This window comes from Manacus candei, unplaced genomic scaffold (assembly GCF_025592945.1).
Source record: "Manacus candei isolate 608988 ecotype Guabito, Panama unplaced genomic scaffold, ASM2559294v1 h1tg000159l, whole genome shotgun sequence".
Lineage (NCBI taxonomy): Eukaryota > Metazoa > Chordata > Aves > Passeriformes > Pipridae > Manacus > Manacus candei.
Genome location: NW_026138207.1, coordinates 4524179 through 4537639, shown reverse-complemented (window position 1 = coordinate 4537639; position 13461 = coordinate 4524179). Strand labels below are relative to the sequence as shown.

Genomic DNA, 13461 nt, shown 5'->3' with positions numbered 1-13461 from the left:
CCACATCCACAAGATGGAGATAATTTCCCCTTAAAAGCCCTCACAGTGCTAGTAATTATGAGTGCAGTGGGCTTGCATAGAGCAACTCCTATGTAGGCTGAACCCCTGCTTCCTGGGCAGTGGCTGGACACCACCTGATAGTGGGAAGTACAGAATAAAATCTTTTGGGTTTTTTTTCCTTTGCTTGTGCACATGTGACTTTTGCAATTTAGTTAGATATTAGGAAAAAAATTAATTATTCCAAGACTGTTGACAATGACAGAGATGAATTAAAGTAATCTTGCTGGAGCTACTGACCAACATTTAATGTTGTTGCCAGTAATGAATCATACTTTAGATAAGAATTCAAAGTATTTTTCTTTCACAGGATTAGAAAGGATTTCACAAAAAAGGATTTCACTCTAGAAAAACTGCTCAGCTATTGGCTGCTGCTGCACTTCCTCCTTCACTCTCCTCACACTGATAGGAACAATGGAATCTCCACCCACCCAAGCTTTCGTCCTACTTATACCTGAAGATCTAACTTGCTGTGTAGTTGTCCATACAGCCAAGGACTGAAGACACCTAAGCAGAAAAAATTCTCTGCCAAGTTTCTTCCTTTTTTTTTTTTTAATTTCTTGATTCATTGCCCAGCCACCAATCAAACATCTTGCTTTGCTCAACCGAATCTCTGTGAAATTGCTGTAAGTAAACAAGAAAATGAAAGGAAATAGTCTAGCAATGTTTGCGATTAGGATGGAAATGTCTTTTCTCTTTTCTGGCTGATATTTTTAATTGAGATTAGTTCTATAGCCTCCCCTTAAGCAGAGCTTTCCTCTGACCAGATTTGGAGCTCTGAAAGTTATGGCTAAGAAGGGGCCTCCTTAAAAGAAATTCAAAAATCAATAACTAGTTACTCTAAAACAGATTGATTTAAGTAATTAAAGCCTAACAACCTTTAGTTAATGATCTATTTATTTCAGGTTATTTATATGCAATAAACTTCAAAATACAGCAGAGAATTCCGTGAGTGAAAAGATCCAGGAACAAAAGACAGAAAAGGTCTGTAAATATTTTCGTGAGTATGAAGCACAAAGGGTATTAGTAGGAATTTCTATTTATTTTCTCTGCAGAGGAAGGATTGGGTCCTGTATGCTGATTTCATTGCCAAATGTTATGCTCTGCTTTCTTTTGAATCACACCTCTTTTTCTTGCCTTTCAAAGCCTTCATATCTAGTCACAATTTTACATAAATATGTTTGGTATGGGAATAATAGCTTTTTAATTTTTTTCTATCTGAGTAAACAGAGTGATTTTTAGGGACACGGAGAACTATTGGTAATATACCAAGCATTTCTGAAAATGAAATCCAGCTTTAAGGAGTCTATATATGAATCCAGATAGGCCAAATCATGGCCAAAGAAATCAGAGGACATGAAATTCAGTCAACAAGAGAGACCTCAAGAATGGATGAGTAAATTTACGGTTTTTTTCAGAGCAACCATGTTAATTCCAAGCCTTTCTTTCTTCATGCAGTGCTCAACAGTCGTGGATAAAATGAAAGATTTGAGTCTGAAAGACACAATTACCCGAAGTGAGTTATTTGACATAGAAGGTGTTCCTCTCATAAAACCAATGGGCATCACATGGGATCAAGTACAAAAGTTCAAAGCCAGACCTGACGATGTGTTCATTGCAACCTATGCAAAAGCAGGTTGGTGCATGTAGGAAAGAGAATAGAAAAGTTTGGGCTAATGTTTATTGTTGAAATTGAAAACTGGTTTTTTTCTGTTGTGACTGATATTTGTATAATTGCAAACCAGACACATTTTAAAGACATGAAGCCTTGTCACCTGTGACTAGTAACTTCTGACTTCTTTGGCAGAAATAACAACAATCTGTTACTACTGAAGTACAGATGGTCAAAGTCGAATGACCTATACTTAAACGTTTCCTTTACTTGAGATTACATACATTTATATTAATGACAACAATGGAAGTTTTCCACCAATATGTAATGATTTAACAATGCCTAGAAAAATGTCATCATTACTAAGAAGTAATAGAAACGGACTGACATGATTATGGAATGAATAATATTTGGGGAATTACTTGGTGTGTAAACGAAACGAAACCACTTGGTGTGTGGTTTCTGAAAATAGATTAATTATTTTAAGGAAATAACCGAAATCACTTAATAATTTCAGCCAATAAAATTAAATACTCACCATTAATATTAGTTATCTGACATTTTATTCAGTGGCTGGCTGCTATTGCTCCCCTTCATCAGACCCTTTATACTTACTACACAGAAAAACTGAATAACAAGCATCAATATTAATCCCGCATGAATAAAAACATGTACAGTTTAGGAAATTCAGGAACAGATATGGGAACACTTGATGATCATAAAAAAATAATTACTAGAATTAACAACAATATTTAAGGATGGGTTTGTTGTTTTTTTTTCAGTAGGGGAAAAAACACCAAAAAACCCCCCACCATTAGTTTTGTAGAACCTGAAAGCTTTTAATTTATTGTCTGCATACTGAAAACAAAACCACGCTATTTTAGCCAGTCTGGATTAAAACCTCTCGGTCATTGAACTGAGAAAAAGTTGGCAGTCCATTTGACGTTATGTCATATTTGCCAGAGATGCTCAATTCAAGCATCTCAACAGCTGAATTTCCTGCCCACATTGCTTTCCAAGTTATACCTCAGCCTGTTCTCTAGCTGACCTGCCACGATAGCTCAGAGGAGATGTGGTTAACACAGTGATCACAGCTATAAAAGAAAAGAGGCATAAGATACACAACACTGTGACACAAGATTTTGCAGTTGCTCAGGCAGATGAAGTGTTATGTACTGATCTTCATTAAAGTGGTTCAAACAGAAACTTTGCAAATACTGCCACTGTCTTATATTTTCAAACTGTACGAAATTTTTACTCGCTTGAAGTTCAGCTATTACATTTTTTCACTCAAATTTAGAATAAAAACAAAAGTTGAAATACCTGAATTTTTGTGAGGTATGAAAATTGGAATGAGGGAGTTTCATTTCATCTCTGCAAATAATACAACCTCCAAATAATAGTGAGTTTATCCCAGAGCTTTTTTTCAGTACTGGTGTGGGGTTGGGGGCTATTTCTTTTGGCATGAAGAAGCCTGTTGTAAAATGGAATCCCTGAAACTATGCTTTGGGAATTACCTTTGTATTCCTAATTAGGCATTTTCCCCCCATTATCCTCTCTTTCCACTTTGTCCATTATCTTCTCTGCTGTTCCTTCCTCCTTTAATGTAGAGTCCATCCTTCTGGCTTTCAGTTCCCTAGAAGAAGAGACTCCTGGCTATCCTGGAGAGAAATATCTAAACACTTGACATTTTCAGGTACCACATGGACACAGGAGATAGTGGATATGATTCAAGAAAATGGAGATACTGAGAAATGTAGACGTGAAACGACTTACAAACGCCACCCTTTCCTTGAGTGGTTTGTTGCAGAGCCTCCATCTGAACGTTACTCAGGTGAATATTACATAAATAGGTTTGTATTTTAGACAAAATGAAACAAAACAAGAACTTGATGTTGATGTGGTAAGTTTCCTGAGAAAGATCCCACTTACTTTGTTACTGAACTATACTCATAGCTACTAAAAATCCAGTCATTCCCCTAGTTTCTTTTTACATGCGATCCAGAAAGTCTAGTCAGCTAGTCATATTCCTGTATTCTAGAAAGGAGCAAAAATTTCTTACCTGTACAAGTGGGAGGAGATCACTAAATATTGCAAAGGAAAAGCTTTGGTTGGGTAAATATAAATCAGTATTCATCATTATCCCTTAGAATGCACGAGTCAGATGTGGGCCCAAGAAAGCAAGAAGAAGATATGAACCAGTATTTCCCCTTTTAACTTGAATATATAGGCAAAAACTTCCCTAGAAACACTAAAGATGCTTATGTAATGTTGCTTATGTTACACTGTTATGTAACTGCTTTGGAGATGAATGATTGGTGCAAGATGTACTGCTAAAAATCATGGTCAAAATCACATGTATGAGAATAACAAAGAATTGCTAGTGCAATTGAGAGAACAACTCATATCTCATAATTAAATATCCCACAGGTGTAGAGTTAGCTAATGCCATGCCATCTCCAAGAACAATAAAAATTCATCTGCCTGTGCAGCTGGTGCCTCCCTCCATCTGGGAACAAAACTGTAAGGTAAGGCTGAGGAGGTTGGACTCAACTCTACTTCATGGGCAAAGAAAGTGACATAAACTAGGACAGAATACATTTTCCAGAGTGTCCACAAAACCTAAATGTCCCCACACATATTTTCCCTTTAATGTGCAAAGTCTGTGAAAATCTAAAGAAGTCATGACTAAGTTACCTGAGCTGGATTTTAGAAAATGCCAGCTTCAAAGCAATATCTCCTAAAACACTGTCATCAGGGTCCAAGACAAAACTTTAGGATATGCTCAATATCTATATAATCATGTGCAAGTTAATTTTTTTTTCTCTCTCTCTTTTCAAATCAATAAAGATAATCTATGTGGCAAGAAATGCAAAAGACAATATGGTGTCATACTACCACTTCCACAGAATGAACAAGGCTATGCCTGAGCCAGGAACCTGGGAGGAGTTTGTGGAGAAATTCATGTCTGGACAAGGTGATGAACTGAAATCAATTATATAAGTGATTTTGTTAATTTTAAAAATGCATTGTAATGATTTATTTATTTCAGCTGTTGATATCTAGTGCTGATTTCACTCTGTGGAATGATATCTACTGAAGATGTTTCAGTCATAATTTATCTTCATTCACAGGTTTTTATTAGTACCTAAGGGATTATTAAATCTATCTTTACACTCCCATTTGGGGAAAAAAACACCCAACCACTACTCTTTATTCTGTGATCTTTCAGAAACCTATATGATGATTTTCAGTCTTAATTTCTTCTCTCTGACTTTAAAACAAGTCAGCTGAAAAGGAACGGCGGTTTAATTAGGTTTATTCTAACACGATATACAAGAAACTAAGGGTTAATTTTGTTAGAAATGTGCAGTGGGAATTTTAGATACAGAAGTATTTTTACATAAATTAATCTATCTAAAAATAGGGCATATGAAGAAAAGACAGTTATCTTACCAAGGGCAAGCAACCCCAGAAGCTGATTCTTCCTTTTCTAAAAGAGATGCCCATATCACAGAATATCCAAGAATGGTCAAGTGAGTGGTAGTTTACAGTTTGGGTCATTAAAACTTCCTTAGGTCCTTAATATTTTTGCCACCATGTAGGCCTAGAAATAGCACTGTCTGGACCAGCATGAGAGTTTCATGTCTAAACACAATCACCTTGTGTCTGGTGTTTGACAAGCTCAGCTTGAGAGCCATTTGTCCCAGTGCAGACATCTAGAAGACTGATTAGCTACCTCTGTCCTAGCTGATCATCTTGATACTTGCTGGAGAGAAACAGGCACTTCTGATAGAATACCAAATATTTAAACCAATTAGAATCACAGAATAATACAAGCTGGAAGGCACTTTCAGTGTCCATCTGGTCCAAACCCTTGCTCAAAGTAGGGCCAGTCAAGACCAGCCTTGTCCAGCTGATGAGATGAATCACTGGAAATGTCTGTTTCTTTCCACTGACTGCAAAGGCAGCCTGGATTTTTCATTCAGGAGTAAGAATCTGCATTTGTTGCCCTCTAAAGTTACACATGGATCCTGCTCTGAGCATCCACACACTAGAAGGATTAATAGCACAAATGCTGTGATAAGCACAGAGCACAGCAGTCATAGCCACAGTAATTTAAAACCAGATGGTAAATTCCCAGGCATTGGTCATAAGGGAACCATGTATGCCACGTATGTTAAAGACAGTTAGGGCATTTATAGCTGCTGTTGATGTTACTTCTTTTTCAGTGCTCTGGGGTTCCTGGTATGACCACGTAAAAGGATGGTGGAAGGCCAAAGATAAGCACCGTATTCTCTACCTCTTCTATGAAGATATGAAGGAGGTAAAAGGCATGTTTATAGAGCTCTGAAATCCAGAAGTCTAGTAGATACTGCCTACAAGATAGTTTTGTATTATAATGACAGCTGTATCAGTAAACCTTATGACGACCTGATCTTTTCAGTCTGAGAATTGCAGCTTTAACACTATGTTTGACTTCTTTTCTTTTCCTGGCTCTATATCTTATCCCACGTCATTGTCTCTGCAGAATCCAAAGCGAGAAATTCAGAAGATTGCGAAGTTCCTGGAGAAGGACTTGAGTCAGGAGGTTCTAAACAAGATAGTCCATAATACCTCGTTTGAGGTAATGAAGGAAAATCCCATGGCAAACTACACTAAAGATTTTCAGGGAATAATGGATCACTCCATTTCCCCATTCATGAGAAAAGGTACTGAGGTTTGTTACTTAAATCAACTCTTTTTGGTTTTCATTCTGTTTTGAAATAAACCTTGAAGTACAAGTATCTAGTGAATTGTGGATAATTGGCTTCAGGAAATACTGGTAAATTAATCATTTTTCTTTTTTTGCTTTGCTGTTTCTTAGGGGTTGTTGCAGACTGGAAGAATCATTTCACTGTGGCACAGAATGAGAAATTTGATGAAGATTATAAGAGGAAAATGTCTGATACCTCTCTTGTTTTCCGCATGGAATTGTGATTATTTGCAATGGGAATTAATGATCTTCAGCCTTTTCCATGTTATATATTTTGCCTTCACAAAATGCCAGTGTCCCTAGGATTTCCATCTCTCTTCACACTCCACTGATTATGCCAAAGTTTAAGTCTCCCTGAAAAAAATAATTCCACTGGATACTTCTTATTCATTCCTCCCACAGTAACTTTCAGCATTAATAAAAATATTTCACACATGCTTTGAACTTCTGTCTTTATAAAACTGCAGCTGAAATTGCTGGCATTTTCAAATCAAACTCTAACAGAAACTAGGAACCAATAGGAAAAAAGGGTGCTAAAAGAGCGCACCAGATTGTACAAACATTAATCAACAAATAAAAACAAACAAATTTAAAGGTGATCACTTATAAAGAGGGCAACAGAACAGCATAAAGTAGAATAAATTTCCTTTTCTCTCATTTTAAGGTGGACATCATAAATGCTGTTGAGATGAAAGCAACGTCTCCAAAAACAGCGAACACCCCTTACTTCCTTTGATCAAATTGGCTAAAGGGCTACATAGAGGCATTTATTTACAACCCAGCTGTAGAGACAGCAGCCCTTACTGCATTAAGAGAAGAGGCTTTTCTCACATTTGCCTTCTCAACTGGATATCATATTCTTCTGCTAACATTCAGAGAATTCTGAAAGTTGGTACAAACCAGGTCAAGAGTCAGTGCTGCATATAACATCTCCATCTTCACTGTTGTATCACATTATTTCCTCCTCCTTTAGTCCACTCTTAATCAAATATAGAAACATCCCATTGGGGGTTCTTAGTTGCAATAGGACCTGATTGATATTAGGAAATAAAAACCAGTTCTCTTTAGCATTAGTACCACCACTATATACATGCTTTGAGCTTGTGCAAAATTAACTAAAGCAGTTCATAACCCAGTTAATTATAAACAACTGTTACCAATCCACTTTTGGTTTTAAAGTGCCACCATTGAGCTTGGCACATAAGAAAGGCCCCAAACAGTTCCCGCTTAACTGGGTTTGCACTCTGAATGTCAGAGGGAACACAATGTAGACTACAGAATCTGAAGGAAAATATTCTCTTAGTCTCATTTAGTCTAGTTTAACACAAAAAATGCTTGCTGGGGATATTTTCTCTTTGGCCCATGTCAACATGCACAATCCATTTCAGGCAACCTGCTTAATCCAAATATCTAAAATAAACGCAGTCCTCTAAAGGGCAGCAATAATCTTGCATCAAGTTTGAGAACAAACGAAAGGCTTCACGTTAAATGCGGAAGTTACATTGGCAGTTCCCTCCTCACTGAGTTTCCCCCAAAAATGAAGGAATTACTGAAACCAGAAACACGCATTTAATACATTAGCACAAATTTTACTTCTTTTTTTTTAAAGCCTTTAGGTCAACAGATTCCTGCCCACAAACAAAGGATGTCTCTTTAAAATGACTACATGAGAAAAAAATTACCTGTCAGAGGCACTGCTGTTCATCACAGCAAGGCTAAATACCAGCCTGAGAAGCTTTCTGCTACTTGTTTGTTTTTTGTTTAAGATTAACTTGATTTACTATCTCACTATTGCCAGTATGAGGAAAAGGCGTTGCCTCATGGAGCAATCCAGGAGATATACCCATTCTCCTGGATTGCTCTGTGAAACCACGAGTCAGCACACTTTGTCAATCTAATCCTCATTCAGTGCCACAAGAGATATCAGTAAATGGAAAACATGCTTAACTCAGTATCTTGGTGACATTTTATGAGCAGTTCTGTACAAAAGGTCACACAGAAGACATATTTGTTCCTCCTTTAAAATTTCTGAATCTATCAGAAGTGCAAAATGCTGACAGCAGCTGAAGCCTGATCTGAAAGGGAGCTGCACAGCCACCACAAGGGTAGAGGTACCATATAATAAGGGCTTTGTATCACATTGGAAAGTCACCTTTGCTCCCTCACTTGCTTAGGTGACTCTTGACCCAGCTGCAATTCAGCTGCTATGAACAATAGACAAAAAGTAACACAGGTCAGAGTGCAGTCCTAGAATAAAAAAGGGGGGAAACAAACACTTGATGCATGGCTACATGAAAACTGGCTTTTCTTATGGTACTAATATTCTCCTTCTATATATTCAAAGACAGAAATGTTAACATTCTTGACAAAATATAGCTGGCAGGGGGATAGAAAACTGGGGTGTTTCTGCTTTTTATGCCGTCTCAAGCCACCACAGCTGATAGAGATCAACTTAAGGGTTCAGCCATGAGTTGCAAAATGTTCTTCATTGTATCAGTGTAAAACAACAGGGAATAGTGAATTGTTACCAGGGAAAATTATTTGATCTGTAGTTACCAGGAAAATTTGGAAAAGAGATTAATGGGCTGTATGCATTCCCCAAATGGGCCTAGAGACTACTGTGGTTTGGTGTCTATTTTGACAGTATGTCAGTAGGGATGTGCACGTGCTTCTGGAGGGTGCCCTCACCTAGAGTGCCTTTAACTTCCATATGTTTAGGTCTGTCAGTTGTTATGTACAGAAGAGCTTTAAATTATGTGTTGGTATATGGAGATTGTTTACTAATACCAACAAAAGTTGGTAAGAGATTTAATGTACTTTTACATAAGATACTGTAAATCAATCAAGATATTGTAAACCTTCAGAAGGAGATTTCAGGTGTTCAGTCAAATTACTTGAAATCAATTAAACTATTGTCAAGCTTCTGGTGCAAACAAAGGACTGTGGAGATAGAACTCTGTACAGAACTATGTTAGACATATGTCCTGAATATACATCTACACTTTATATTCATCCAGTTACCTAGATGCACAATTTTACTAACCTTCTCAGGTGCAACATCATCTATGTCAGTTTAGCTAATGCAATCCCTCAGCAACTTCTTCAATGCTGCTTGTGTCTTCTTTTATAAGAGAGTGTACATGCAGAGTTTTGATAGTGAAGAAACCATTTGCAAAACAGAATGGAAGAAGCACCAAGCTTCAAAAAATTAAAGAAAGAAACGAGCTGCCACAGACCCGCCAAGGTAAGCGCTATGTGCTCACCATGGTGGAAGCAACCACTGGATGGTTAGAGACTTTTCTGGTGTCTCACACAACTGCCCAAAACATCATTCTGGGTCTTGAAAACAAGTACTCTGGCGACACAGCACCCCAGAGCTAATTGAGTCAGACAATGGGACTCATTTCAAAAACAGTTTAGTTACTACTTGGGAAAGGGAACATGGCATTGAGTGGGTATATCACATCCCATATCATGCACCAGCTGCTGGAAAAGTTGAGCGGTGTAACGGATTGCTGAAAACTACTCTGAAGGCATTGGGTGGGGGAACTTTCAAAAATTGGGATCAGCACCTAGCAAAGGCTACATGGCTAGTCAACACTAAAGGCTCCATCAATTGAGCTGGCCCTGCCCAATCAGAGTCCCTTCACACTGTGGATGGAGACAGTCCCAGTAACTCGAGAGGTATGTTAGGTAAAGCAGTTTGGGTTAACCCTCCCTCGAGCAAAGGGGCAAACCCATTCATCGGATTGTCTTTGCTCAAGGACCAGGATGTATCTGGTGGATAGTGAGAGAAGATGGAGAAACCCAGTGTGTACGTCAAAGAGATTTAACCTTGGGGAAAAACTAATTTGTATTCTGAGTTGTATGTTGCAGGAAATGAGTAACCAGACGAGGAAGACCCGAACTAAGCTGAAGGGAGCTGTTTTATCTTCCTAGCTAGCATTCAAAGACAGAGGGACACAGCTTTCCTTTCCACTAATTTAACTGTAGATAATCTGTTTCACGCTTGGATTGAAAGTCACTGTTTGTCCAGTTAGGAAAACAGACTGTGTACAGGAAGAAGCTTTTATTTAATTTGTCTTATCTGTATAGGATATGGCTATATACCCTATAACATATACTTTGTAAGTTTTTTATAATGATTTGTGACAATATTTTCACAAAAAGTGTTATCTTTACATCAAAGTTAATTATTAATTCTGCCATTTTCCAGAGGTACATTAACATATTTTAAGCCTGGACTGAATCTTCCATATTCCCTCACATCCTCAATGAACGTTGCAAGGTCTGTCTCACTGTAGGTGAGCCCGGAGGCACACTGAAAACGAAAGTTAAGGCCTTCATACTGATAGGTTGCAACCAAACTGTGCTGCCAGACTGGAAGTCATGGGCTTAGGCTTGGATAACAAGGCTCTGTGCCCTCCAGACCAAGAACAGACTTAGGCACTGTGTAGCTAGATCAGGAATGCTGTCATGCAGCAATATCCCATGGTTAATGTTGAAGAGGTAAATTATTCATGGACTATTTTGCAGAAGGGCTTTGGCATAGTCTGCTGCAAGGGCAGTTGATACTTATCTGCAGTGCGAGCTCACACTGCCTTTAGAACTGTGTGAAGGCTCACAGTTGAAGTTGAAGCCATCTACCATGACATGGAGACAGAGGGATTATGTCAAAAGCAAGCTACACTGGGTCCTGCTCTGGTACAGTCCATATAGGTAGAGTCTTAGGTTAGGCACCTAAAAATGAAGGTAACTAATTTTTTTTTTAATTGTTAAAATTGGGCCTCTTGATTCACAGTAATTTTTGTACCAATAACCTTCACTCATTGTCTAATTGCTACTACCTCTGTGTGCAGTTAAAAGGGCTTTTGTGTTCTATTAACAACTGAACAGGCTTTCACAGCCAGACCCAACCCCAAGTGCATGAAAAAAATTGTTCCTTGTTTCAGTTTCACTCTAATTATTCAACAGGCTTTTGCTGATAAGAACACCAAACTACTCACCTGTTTCCTATTGCAGTTTAAGACCAGAATTAAGGCCTCTGTATACAATTTTGATTTTTTAACACCTAATCAAATCCTTCACACACAAATTAGTACTGAGATTAATAACTTTTAACTTTTTTCACTTTACCATTACACCAACCCAACCCAACAAAATGGCCATAGTCAGCCAAATAATATACAGTTCATTTGCACAGAGTAGGGGGAACACTTTAAGTTTCCAAACAGAGAAGAATAGTTAACATACTGCAAATTCATATGTTGCTTTCCTTTATACTAATGTGGCATATAAAAAAGCCACAGAAGTAGCTCAAAGCAAGAACTCTGGCCCAGCATGGGTCACAAGCAGGAGTTTGCAATCTTCACAATCTGTTGCAAAGGCAGATTCTACAGTGGCAAGTATTTAAAGTATCAGCTCTTGTATGCTGAAAACACATTCCTCAGCTGCAAAATTACAGTAATTTTCTCATTCTGTGCTCTTTAGAAAATTCTTGCAGGTCTAATAATTCCAATGATAGTGAACAAGCATTTGCACCCTGCCTTGATGTAAGGGCTAATCACAGCCTCGTGGGACTTAGCTTCCCAATGAAAGCAGGATTGAAAGTTTGTTATGCTCTGCCCCAACACATCTCTTAAATGTCCTGACAATCTTGTTTCACATAAACGATGCTATTTTAAAAGATTAACTAATTCTCTTTTACAAAGATAATAAAATCACAGGATATAGGGAGCATGTAAATTATTCTAGTTTTTCTCACTTATCTTGTTTCAAATTAGATGCATGAATTATTATGTATCAACTTACTGGCTCCTTCTAGATATGTAAGACATGCAATTCATAAACTGTTCAAGAAAACTATGTAAGACTATTGCAGGTACAAATTGACACGTTTTCCCCACAAAATATGGAGCAATGTATAGTTTATTGTAACAAACCGAAACAATCAAAGTCAAAATTCTCAATCTTTTTTCTTCTAGTTATTCTAGAAACTTTTTTTAATTTTTGTACCATTCCCTAATCAGGATGCTTTGCACTTGCTTTTGCAATTCAGGACCAGAACAAAAGACTGTCAAGACAATCTCAAACATTAAATATACATAAATTTTATTGCACAAAATGGAGGGGGGTGGGAGGGGAGAACTGGCCTGTCTCTGTCAAGTACTTGTCTCACAGGAACAGGGAACGGTGGGGATGAGTAGTGCCCAGTCAGAATCCCCAAAAAGCCTGGGATGAGTGAGCCAGTCTTCAGTACAAATACATCTGAAAACTCTTTTCTCTCTGCCTTGGATTGTCTCCAAAATCAATTTCTTTATAGGCTAAGACATGAGATGACCCAAGAGCTGGATTATAATACATATTTTCTGAGGACAGATGGAAGGAGCAAATTTGCATGAAACATTGTTTTCTCTAGGGTTTTCCATAGTTTGGTAGAAAAGCTTTAGCTAAGAATGGGTTTGGAAGGACTGTATCTAGAAACAGTCTTCTTGAAATTGTGTCAAACAGCCATGTTAGATCATGGCAGCACAGGTGTAGGTACTCGGTTCAGAGTATCCCAAAGGGGAAGGGGAAAGGAAGAATTAACCTGTTCAATGCCCTATGAAGCTTCTAAAAAGTGTAACAGAAGTAATGAAAAAACAGCTTCTTGCTGTTTGGTTAGGGACACCTGTTCCTCGCCAGCAACCTGTGTGACCATGGAACCATATGTTCCTGGCACAGTTGTGTACCTGCATAGATTACAATACACAGTAAATATATATAATGTACAGTGAATGCATTGGAGGGGGAAAAGAAAAAAGGAAACAATTTCTGAGGTATATGTGAAAAACCTTTCTGTCTTTTGGCATTAGTTGCCATTTGAAATTTAAAAGAATGACTGTAAGCGGACTTGGAAAAATGTAAATTCTTCTTCTGAGAGCAGCACTTTGACTAACATGACTCTCATTTTTTAAATTAAAATAGATATTCTCTCATGACATTATAATTAATTTGGTGATATTCAGTATTTATCCAGTGAACCATAAATATGCCT

General features: G+C 37.7%; 1 protein-coding gene across 2 annotated transcripts; it reads left to right on the top strand.

Moving 5' to 3' along the window:
• Positions 1–522: 522 nt before the first annotated feature.
• On the top strand, positions 523–6863 carry SULT1C4 (sulfotransferase family 1C member 4). Of its 2 annotated transcripts, none has more exons than XM_051772789.1 (9): positions 523–683; positions 963–1041; positions 1516–1573; positions 3366–3503; positions 4100–4197; positions 4520–4646; positions 5902–5996; positions 6201–6381; positions 6537–6863. In XM_051772789.1, the coding sequence occupies exons 3-9, from the start codon at positions 1537–1539 to the stop codon at positions 6647–6649; spliced, it is 789 nt and encodes a 262-aa protein (XP_051628749.1). In that variant the 5' UTR covers positions 523–683; positions 963–1041; positions 1516–1536; the 3' UTR covers positions 6650–6863. The 2 variants fall into 2 exon arrangements, with proteins under 2 accessions (XP_051628749.1, XP_051628748.1); XM_051772788.1 differs by having other exon boundaries at positions 1516–1693.
• Positions 6864–13461: the final 6598 nt, after the last annotated feature.

What these genes read in the sequence shown, in the direction of transcription:
- SULT1C4 (XM_051772788.1), top strand. Translation starts at nt 1,537, where the DNA reads ATGAAAGATTTGAGTCTGAAAGACACAATTACCCGAAGTGAGTTATTT. An exon ending in TGCAACCTATGCAAAAGCAG is followed by an intron (nt 1,694 to 3,365) that starts GTTGGTGCATGT and finishes TGACATTTTCAG; the next exon opens with GTACCACATGGACACAGGAG. An exon ending in TCTATGAAGATATGAAGGAG is followed by an intron (nt 5,997 to 6,200) that starts GTAAAAGGCATG and finishes TTGTCTCTGCAG; the next exon opens with AATCCAAAGCGAGAAATTCA.